Source organism: Engraulis encrasicolus, chromosome 18, assembly GCF_034702125.1.
Source record: "Engraulis encrasicolus isolate BLACKSEA-1 chromosome 18, IST_EnEncr_1.0, whole genome shotgun sequence".
Taxonomy (NCBI): Eukaryota; Metazoa; Chordata; class Actinopteri; order Clupeiformes; family Engraulidae; genus Engraulis; species Engraulis encrasicolus.
The window spans coordinates 33,316,205-33,327,486 of NC_085874.1; the positions used below are offsets into that span (position 1 = coordinate 33,316,205).

At 40.3% G+C, this 11,282-nt stretch overlaps 1 protein-coding gene across 2 annotated transcripts; it reads right to left on the reverse strand.

Annotated features, from left to right (window-relative positions):
- Positions 1-892: 892 nt before the first annotated feature.
- Positions 893-10,822, reverse strand: LOC134468587 (uncharacterized). Of its 2 annotated transcripts, XM_063222491.1 has the most exons (10): positions 10,762-10,822; positions 8,709-8,815; positions 8,163-8,244; positions 7,864-7,956; positions 7,021-7,118; positions 6,862-6,917; positions 3,048-3,238; positions 2,802-2,948; positions 2,518-2,619; positions 893-1,363 (listed from the first exon to the last, which is right to left on the reverse strand). In XM_063222491.1, exons 6-10 carry the CDS (start codon positions 6,905-6,907, stop codon positions 1,055-1,057), a joined length of 795 nt encoding a protein of 264 aa, XP_063078561.1. In that variant the 5' UTR covers positions 6,908-6,917; positions 7,021-7,118; positions 7,864-7,956; positions 8,163-8,244; positions 8,709-8,815; positions 10,762-10,822; the 3' UTR covers positions 893-1,054. The 2 variants fall into 2 exon arrangements, with proteins under 2 accessions (XP_063078561.1, XP_063078560.1); XM_063222490.1 differs by lacking the exons at positions 6,862-6,917; positions 7,021-7,118; positions 7,864-7,956; ... (1 more) ...; positions 8,709-8,815; positions 10,762-10,822 and having other exon boundaries at positions 3,048-3,411.
- Between the last annotated feature and the right edge of the window lie 460 nt (positions 10,823-11,282).

Here is an 11,282-nt window from a genome sequence, read left to right on the forward strand (position 1 = left end):
ATTATAGATAGGCGTAATTCATCTCCAGTTACTCTGCTTGTAGAATTTGACTTAATGTATTGACTACTGTTGGAATTCCTCAATGTGATTTCCTCTGCAATATCTTCACAGTCCAATAGTTTCTCTAAAGTCTCAAGAATGGGCACTTATTGAAATGTTTTGCACTTGCGAGAATCAAGAATATATATTTCACACTACCAACACATTGGAAATGATCCTTAAAATACTTTCTTCTCTTAAAAGTCGAGCCAAGTTGACCGCTTTCACCAAATGCTTTACTAAGAGGATGGAGGTTGCATAGCTGTTCTGCTAAATCAGTGATAATGCTCTGGTCAACAACAAGTTGATCAGACTTAAATGTGGACTCGATTATATTTCTAATCTATAATCCTTTATGTTGTTGATTTTGAATTGTACTACACACTTAGGACTTCAAAGAACACCAAAGTAACAGCTGTAACTTGTATTGGGTACTGGGAAATTTGTCAAAGTTTCAGTCTTCATTGACATGAATACATACAGCATTACTTTGTAACCCTTATACGTTTTCCAAAACTTGAAATGAAAATGGCTTTTTGTTCTAAAGTGGCAATATCTTTCAAAAGTTGTTCCAAAACTGTTTTGTATGCGAAGTGTTTGCTATTATCAACTTAACAAATAGACGCTAGATGTGTTGATGTTAATGAAGACTGATGAAGACTAATGAACACTTTTCTTCGAGGCGGAAACACAGCAGTCAGAGTGTCTCAGCTTAAGTGTCCATCGCAGTGCCTCAGCTCAATTGTCCATCGCACGGTCTTAGCATAAGTTTGCTTAACGGCACAGTAGATATAACTGTTAATGTTTCGTTCACAGCTTCAAACACATCAGATATCAACAAATCAACCGATGATGGCGTAACACATTTTGACTTTTTTAGTGCGTGTGTCAACCTGTTTGAAAAAGTAGTGTTTGGAGAAATTAAAAGGTAAATCTTTAAGTCATTAAGTTCTGAAAAACTGAAGTCAAGTGTCCATCGCACCGCCTCAGCTCAAGTGTCCAGTTCGGCATTTCCTTAGTCCAACAACTTACTCTTCAAAGTGTGCAGCTTTGGGGACTGCTTTGAACAGTCCAGCTCCAGAAGGAGCGTCTGGAAGATTTCAAATGTATATCTGAGCTCCTTAGGGTAGGCCAGATTTAGTGCATAAGTCAGCCCAAGGAGCATGCAGCAAGCCCTGGCAAAGGTACCCAGAGTGGTGAGAACTTTCACTCCCTCAATGACGACACCAACATCGCTCGGCCCCTCTGCTGAGCTGGACATGATGCTGTAGATCTTCATTTTTTGAGCAGCAAGGTCCTCGGACATCCGTTCTTCATCAGCGTCCTGAAATAACAAGGACATTAAATATTAATGCAAAGTCTTATTTATCATCCGATCAGTCAAAGCAAATGGCCTTAGCTGAGCATTCTGTGATGACAATTTAATACATCACTCTCTACACAATCTGTTTCCATGCGACACTTCCTTATTTGATTATGGATTATTTTTAAAATAGTTAGGAGCACTTATTTGCAATTGTCCAAAACTAGCGGGACAGTTATCAGTTTTTCAGCGTCATATCCTACAGCAGTCATTGTACATGAGAGAGGTGAAGAGATAAGACACAGAGACAGTGAAAACTAGAGTGTGTGTGGGCATGTGCGAGAGAGAGAGAGAGAGAGAGAGAGAGAGAGAGAGAGAGAGAGAGAGAGAGAGAGAGAGAGAGAGAGAGAGAGAGAGAGAGAGAGAGAGAGAGAGAGAGAGAGAGAGACAGAGTTTGTGAGAGTGAGTGAGACAGACGGGCAGACAGAAAACCAGAAAGTGCGTGTGTGGTGTGAGACAGACATACAGACAGACACACATACAGAGACAAAGAGTGAGTGAGAGGAGCCAGGAGGAGCCAGGAGGCGGGGGGAGGTCACAAGCACAAGTGAAGGAAGCAAGGTCGCATATTGGAGAAAGTGAGACCAAGTAAGTGTGCACATGAACACACTTGGGGGAGAGAGAGAGAGAGAGAGAGAGAGAGAGAGAGAGAGAGAGAGAGAGAGAGAGAGAGAGAGACAGACGGGCAGACAGAAAACCAGAAAGTGCGTGTGTGGTGTGAGACAGACATACAGACAGACACACATACAGAGACAAAGAGTGAGTGAGAGGAGCCAGGAGGAGCCAGGAGGCGGGGGGAGGTCACAAGCACAAGTGAAGGAAGCAAGGTCGCATATTGGAGAAAGTGAGAGAAAGAGAGAGAGACCAAGTAAGTGTGCACATGAACACACTTGGGTGAGAGAGAGAGAGAGAGAGAGAGAGAGAGAGAGAGAGAGAGAGAGAGAGAGAGAGAGGGGAGAGAGAGAGGGGGAGAGAGAGAGAGAGAGAGAGAGAGAGAGAGAGAGAGAGAGAGAGAGTGATATTGTCCGTACGCACTTAGTGAGTGAAATGGACAGCACACAAGCGAGAGCCAACAAATACATACATACTGTAAATGAACTTTTATATGCACTTACATCAAACTCTTTCAAGAGATCATTCAGGGACTCCCCAAGGTATACCATCAAGCACTGGATGATGAGGTCCCGCATCAAGTTGACATCAGGATTGGTTGGGGCCTAGAAATACAAAAGTATGCTATATTCAATAGGTAAAAAACATTTGCTGTGTTAAAAAGTATCTAAAGCTTCAATTTTATTATAGGAAACTCCACAATGATGATGCGTACCTCAGTTCATTACCTGTGGATACAGTAAACAAGTCAAGAAAAATGCTAATAATGGAAGTCATTGCATAATACCTTGAGGAGAATGGCCTGCAGCCTCAATCCCATGGCGCCACCCTTGGCCTGAAAGATTGTCATGAGCCTGGGAGTGTATTCATCTAGCTTGGCCATAAATTTAGCTTCAAGGTGCAAGGTTGTAATTCGGTGAAACTCCTCTTCGATCTGAAAGATGCAAGAAATTGCAGAGATTTAATATCACATACACAATCATTGTGACCCTTCCCGGTGGACAGTAAATATTTATTTTTCTCTCTGACTCACTTGGGATGCTTCAAATAGTGCAGGCCATCTGGCATGGAATTCCTCAATGCTGGGCATTTGGTTTACGATTTCATTTCTTCGGTGTGCAAATGTGTTGCACATGATTTCCTTTATCACTTTGTTGTTGTCCCTTTTTTGGATCTCAGTCAGTAGCTGAATCCGCTCCTGCTCCAGACTTTCCTCCGTTTCTCCTGCTGGGTATGGAGGGAGGTAGTTTACCTCAGCCCTTTTAGGCTTTTTGACGTTCTTTGCAGATTTCTGGTTTGCAGGGCTTTTGCGCCTGAGGGAATTGCACATTACTTCAGGGACGCCGTATGCTCTGAGCTTAGTGCGATAGTTGGACATTTTCCACCTCAGCCTTTGCTGCCATCCATAGAAACCATAGAAAGAACCGGGCTCTTTGAGAAAGGGATATTTAGTGCAAAGTGCCTCAGCAACGTCGCTGATTTGGGCACCTGATGGATAAGCAACATATGCATATATGCTTTTGGACAGCTTTTCAACGATGTCTGCTTTGACCTTTGAAGGTTTAAGCCGAGCCCCAGTTCTCTGAAATTCTTCAGCGGCTCTCTGCAGACAAATCTCAGTTTCATACGCAAATGTTGGAATGGGGAATGGCTTTGGCCAACGCTGGCAACGTTCTGTGGGACTTCTCGGGGGGAGAATAACAGTTGATGCCTCAGAAGACAGAGATGCAGCAGATGACTCAGCAGCAGGAGTATTGAAGGCAGAAGTGCCTAACCCCACCATATCGGTAGACTCCCAGTCAACAGATGGACCACTAACAGAACTAGCCAAAGGCTCCTCAACTGGAAACAGGTCCAGAACAACAGGGGTAGCTTTAACAACCTTGATAGTGTCCTTGTTTTTGATTTGGTCACATCTATGGAGGGTGAAAAAATCCCCAAAGTCAGAGTCCAAATAGAGGAGATAACATTCATCAGGAATTCCAAAGCTCACTTTTATCACATCTTTCAGATCGCCTACTGTATCTGGCAGTCCTGAAGGAAGGATTAGCTTTTCAATTCTGTCATCTATTAACACTCTTAGTTGTGCTTCCATCTTTGCCAACCTGACAAAAGTAAACAGAGAGGTTTGTTTATACAGTGAATGGTGTACTGAACAACAAGAATATTACAGTAAAAAAAATAAAATGAACAGCAAAAAAGGAAAAACATGTAATATTGAGCTGTTACAAACAGTGCACTTCAACAGCCTCAAAGACAGATGTGGCGTTTGAGAGTAACCCAGCGTTTTCCTCTCACACTGTAAGCTTCCAAAGGGTACACATCACTTAGGTTCTGCTGTTCAACAACACACAATTTCCCTGTGTCCTCCAATTGAAAAGATCTCATATGCTCCTCATACCATGCAACAAGTAATTTCACAAAGAAATGTACAGAATTGTCCAATATGGCTATTTGAACGATCTCAGCAAAGTCTGGTAACCCACCAGTAGAGCCATATGGCAAAATCATGCCAACACTGTACCTCGTTCCATAAAAAGTGACAGCTTTTGCTAACTGCACAGTGGATATAACTGGCCGCGTTTCCTTCAGAGCTTCCTGTATGGATGGATGCAACACATCTAGAGACACATCAGACACTTTTGTGACGCACAACGGTGATTTTCCATCATCTCTATGAGAGTGATAGGCCATCATCAGTTGATGCCTTGTAGCAAGGCTCAGCAGCACATTTTTGAAATTTTTTGTGTGTCTAATAACCTGCTTGAAAAAGCTGTGCTTGGCCTCAAATCTCATCGTCCACACACCAACTAGGGGTCCATAACACTCAATCATAGCAGGATAGTGCTCTAAAAAGTGATGTTTGGGAGTCAGAGACTCTTCAGGAAAAGCACAGAAGAATTGGTCACGGTGTTCAGATATTTTAAAACTGAGGTATGCAATCGTTTCTTCAGTATGAACGGGAGCAACCACCAACTCAACTATGTCTTTTAATGTAAGGAGGACTTGCCAGGCAGAATCATTCTCAGGTACTCGTGGACCAACAATGAGTGGCAAGAACCTTATTAAGGCCCAATTTTCATGGGCATTTCCACCTGTAGTTTTGCGGTGAATGTAGCTTTTAGGAACTGCTTGAGGGCAGTTGGCTTTATCTGATCCCTTAAAAGGAAAATTTCCAATTAAGTCATTAAGTTCAGACACACTGAAGTACTTTTTCTTTGCAAATATCTGAAAACACAATGCTAATTCCCTTGGAATTATACCTTCAAAAAGGTCATGCAGTACATCTGGAGGATATCCAGTGACAAAGTGGAAATGGTTCAGTTTCTCAGTCAATGGACATAGGCGTTTAACACCAAAACAATGCAGTAAATTTGGACTGTCTTTTACAGTGAGCACATGTAAACTATGCTCTTCTTTTGTTCGAGGTGGAAACACACCCGTCTGTACTTCATGTGTCTGATATTCTGAAGAATGTCCAAGACAAAATCTACAAATGTAAGGCCCTGTGAAACTCTCAACTAGTCCACTGATGGCATGTGCCCCAAGGTTGTCGGCCACTACACAATGTACAGTCCCTCTTATATGTTTTCCCAAACTTGAAATGAAAACACCCTTTTGCTCTAAAGTGGCAATGTCTTTCAAAAGTGGTCCCAAAACTGTTTTGTATTCATACTGTTTGACATCATCAGCTTTACAAAGTAAGGCTAAATGTATTGATGTCAATGAAGACTGAAATTTTGATGGCAAATTTCCCAGTACCCAATATACAGCTGTTACTTTATGCTTCTTTTTTGAAGTTCCAAGTGGGTTGCACAATTCAAAGTCATCCACATAAAGGATTATAGATAGGCGTAATTCACCTCCGGTATAAAAGTTATTCTGCTTGTAGAATTTCCCATCAAAAATTGACTTAATGTATTGACTACTGTTGGAATTCCTCGATATGATTTCCTCTGCAATACCTTTGTTTTTGAACAGTTTCTCTAAAGTCTCAAGAATGGGCACATATTGAAACGTTTTGCGCTTGCGAGAATCAAGAATATATTCCACACTACCAACACATTGGAAATGATCCTTAAAATACTTTCTTCTCTTAAAAGCAGAGCCAAGTGGACCGCTTTCACCAAATGCTTTACTAAGAGGATGGAGGTTGCATAGCTGTTCTGCTAAATCAGTGATAATGCTCTGGTCAACAACAAGTTGATTAGACTTAAATGTGGTCTCGATTATATTTTTAACAACACCAGTACAAGCTGAAGAAGAAATGAACTGAAGGTCTTCAACCAAGGCATCAACACACTTCACAGAGACATTATGAATGGTTTCTAGTTTCAGCAAAAGCAAGCCAATTCTTTGAACAACTAAGTCTGAAGTACACTCCTGATCAAATTGTAAAGAAACGTTCTCAACATCACTGGCCTCAGGTAAATCAACAGGATCGACAGTCTGTCTTTGGTGATCAATATACAAGTCTTTTCTGAAATCACTCAAGGAACAGGATTTATGTTTTCTGCTTTTGTGTTTAAGGAATGTGTTATATATATTTGTTCTAAAGTTACAACCTTCATATACACAAAAAACAGTTTCATGAATTTTCAGATGGTTCCCGATATGATGAAAATAATCCTTTTCTGTAGAATAATGAGCATAACAAACTGCACACTTAAAAGATGGGATTACTCCTCCTGACTCAAGACTTTCTTTAGTGGCATGGTATCTGGACAAATGAGTGTGGAGGGCATTTTGAGTTTTAAATGAGCAGGGGCAAGAGTCATATAGACATGGCTGCGACCACCCATGACCTAAGGTTGCATGTTGTAGCCTATAATGCTTCAGCAGATTACCTTTTCTATCGGAAGAAAATCTACATAGTTTACACCGCCATATCATTGGGTAACACCTAAGGAAAGAAGAACATGGACACAGACACATGCATCAGACCCATGTAATTAGGCACTGTGTTCAAATCATACCCACATGAACATTTTGAATGCAAAACTTACTGCTCTCTGTGCTGCCGAGTTGATCGTCTCCTACGATGTCACCCACTTTGAATCCAACGTGCACCAATTTCACTTGAGAAGGATCTTGTCTTCAGTACCTGGAGAAAGAAACACCATAAGAAAAAATCCCATGCATCAGATGAGGCCTTGGCATTATCCAAGCAAATGAGGACAAGTGAACATTACTAAAACATGAGCCATTCAAAACCATAGTTTCTCCTCGTCAGCCTACTACCCACAACAACTTTTGGGGCGCTAGTCTTCACTCACCACCCACATGCAAATGAGAAAATGACATAACTTCGAAATGTAAAAGACTATATTGCATCAGAAGAGTATGTTTAAAACTATCTTTTTTATTTCTTAAGGAATGCTGCATCAAACATTGCATTTGCTGTTCTGGGGACTAGCGTAGTAATTGGTAGGAGAAAGTCTGCTTATATCAGATATTTTAAGTTGTTCATTGAGCATGAAGCACTTGAAGTTTTACATAAGTTACTGTTCAGTTCAGTTATGTTTCAAAATAAATAACTATGTTGGAAGATATTGGTAGGCAACTATTTACCAATGAATAGAGGTATCCGTTTAAAAATGAATAAATAAAAATAAATACATAATAAGCATTTTGGAACTGCGATGGAATGTGTTTGAAAAGAAAAAAAGTTGGGTGCATCAGCGCAAATAGTTAGTCTAGAACCCCGACACTTCTGTCACCAGTAATATCATCACTAAGCCACAAGCCAGCAAGGGAGCAATGGAGGCCGGGAGTTGGCATATTAGGAAAGAAATAAAAACTTTACTCCTTTACCTTTTTTAATTTAAACATTTGGAAACAAAACTCACTATTTTCTGTGCCGTTTTATGCTTGGTATCCCACTCAGCTGTGTTGAATGCCACATGCGCCAAGTTCACTTACAAATGATGTAGCATGGACACCTAGAGAAAGAAAAGGATACACATACATCAGATGCATCAGATATGAGACCTTAACATTGCATTTTTAAGCACATGTAGAAAACAAATGAACATTTCAACCTTCATTTTTACATTTACCCATTCAATTCAACTGCACCATGGTCCTTCAATGCCCTTATTTTGTATCATCTTAATCTCTACATTGACACTTTGAATGCACAACTTACTGTTCTCTGTGCCGCTGAACTGTTTGTCTCGTGGTGCTGTTAAAATCATCTGCTTTGAATCACACTTTCTCTGCTCAAACAACTAGAGAAAGAAGAAAACACAAGAGAGAGCCACACATCAGACCTTAGCTCCACACCTTGTATTATCTAGACATATGAGGGCAGTAAGGGAACATCATTAAAACATGAAACACATAAACAGTTCAAAACCATAGTTTTGCATTAAGCCATTTCAAAAGGCACCAGAATATCCTATAATAAATTGTGCATGGGTTAGAAAGAGACAAGCTCTATAACATACCATCACAGACATATCAAAACATGAAACTACCGTTTTACGCAATGCCTAAAAATAAGTCATTTTGCCCTTTAAGTCAGCCTTTAATGTGTTAATATCTCCAAAAAAATGTTGTCATGGGCTTCCATCACGCTAAGCTAATGCCAAGCCCGTCTGCAGATAGGTGAAGCCTTTTTTTTAAACATTGGGCCTTCACACCTTTACTCTGCACAAAATTTTGAATTTTACATTTTGTATTCAAAACTCACTGTTTTCTGTGCTGTTCAACCACTTGGGTCCATGTGATGCTCTTAAACTTTGCTGTCTTGAATGCCACGTGCACCAGGTTCACTTAAAAATGCTCTTGCACGAACAGCTAGAAAAATAAGGGGGAAGGGGGAGGGGACAAGATAAGGACATGCATCAGATGATTAAATTACTCTGTGCTAGTGTACTAAGTTCATGAGGACAATCTGAACATTATTTCAACACAAATTCAACCTTCAAAAACCTTTTTTATTCCGTTTTAGCCATTAGCCTGTTCAATTAATTTGACAAAATGGATCTTTAATGCCCTTAACCTGTACCATTTTACTCTACACATTAACATTTTGTATGCACAGTTCAATGGTTCCATGCCTATGCGATTTGGAATTTTGCATTTAATGTTTTCCTTTGATGCACAACCACACAAGCAATGTTCTTGTTTGGTCTACAGTGATAGCTGCTGCTACTCCATCTGACTGAGAGCTGAATCTGGAGACATTAGCTGATCACCACCATGTGTGTTCGCTGACAAAACAAAGCATGTCCGCTCCTCACGCGGCGTCGATCCAGCTAGGCACGAGCTATTACAACGGGCATAGCTCAGGAACTAATGGGTGGACTGTATTAGGAAAATTGGAAAATATGTGCGCGTCTCCTTGGTGTGTGGACATCAATGTGGAATAAAAGGAATTTACTGGCCTTTTCTTCAATATAAGGTAATACAATGAATGCAGCACAGCAAAGCACCAGGGTAGGCCTACAATTGAATGCAATTCCAAATAAAACATTCTTCAGTAGATTTCCAATTATTTACATTATGAAGGTAACAAAGGCATGTGTGTGTGTGTGTGGTCTACGAGGAAAAAAGGGGACAGGAAAATATCTTCCAGTTAAAACTATACCGGTGCACTAACACACAGATGCAGGACATGACAAATATGGAGGAGGATCGCCCTCTATAGGAAACTAGCGGTAAAACAGGTTGCTGACAGCTATGGAAAGTTCCAGCATCTTCACTTTAAATGAATACAAAATCCAACGAACTTCTGCATCAAGATTATAAGCCTACAATGTCTAATAAAGGGCAGATTTATGACACACTGCACTCGAAATGACTCCACACATACATAGGAAGCAAATAGCACCGTAAATCTGCAGTAAGTTAAACTCAAGGTAACTTGGCTGGAAATGAGTAGACAAAAAACGATCTCTAAAACTTCTATCCATCATCTCACACATCACATACACAGGAAAAAAGGCTACATATTCAATATTTCGTCAGGATTACTTACATTTTGGTAATTTACGCACATAGGATAAACTAAAGGAAACTTCAGCAGGACTTCAACAGCAAACGGCATCGACTCAACTAAAGGACTTACCAACTCGTGCCCAGGAACATGAATAATCTACCTGCCACTCACTGTGCACCTGAATCATGAATATTAACCCTTTGAGGAGTAAGGACTTTCCCCAGGTTCTTCTAGTATTTTACTTGAACACTCTACAGCTCCCATAGAAGTCTGTGTTAAAAAATCTTGCAAAGTCCTTATGACTTTATGAGTTCTCATAATGAGAACTCAAAATTTGGGCAAAATTCTAATCACATATTTGTGATGGTACTCCTCAAAGTGAGAAACACGGCAAGGGCACATGTACAAAACCCTTTCCAACACGAGCTGTTCAGTGAAAGCGAGTTCGATAGAAAAAAAAGTATTTGCAGATGAATGTAGCCTAGCCTGCTGCACTGGACTAAAAATGTATGTAACTGTGCAGTTAGCCTAATCAAAGAGAGACACTGGCGATGAAAAGCAGAGAAACTTAATGTAATTCACACAAATTTTCGTTCCTAGCTTTAAACCAGCTCTTGAACTTGTCTACAACTGAACACACGGCTAAGAATGGGAATTGTTGTTGCTTCGGACAGCATGCCTACTACGAATAAACCAAGTAATACTTATGTGAGAGACGGATCGGAATGATATTCGACTGTACACCTACAACGAATTGCAAACTTAAGATGTTGACAAAATAATAATGAAACCAGTTCATTACCTTTACAGAAGTCCAAAACGTGAACAGTCCATGACCACGTGCAGCGACTTCTCCTCTGCTGGCTGCGCCGGAAATGCAGTTGTCATTGAAACAGCTTCCTCTCAATGAATAAAATCAAAGTTCTTAGATATGATTCTAGTAAAATCTACTACTTACACCATATCATTGACTTAATTCATTTAAACCAATTAATAAATACTCTGGTATTCAGAGCTAATTTTATTTCCTCAAAAGTGTGTAAAATATAGTGAATTATTGCTGGAAAATGATTAATTTTACTCAATTCCATTCAAAAATGCGCAAACCCATTTTTTCAGGGTTTTATCTTTCTATCATAAATATTTAAATATTAATGAACTGCAGTCTCTCTTTTTACAGTGTGCACGCAAACACACAAACTCGTGTGCACACACACACACACGCAAGCGCACGCACACACACACACACACACACACACACACACACACACACACACACACACACACACACACACACACACACACACACACACTCACATACAC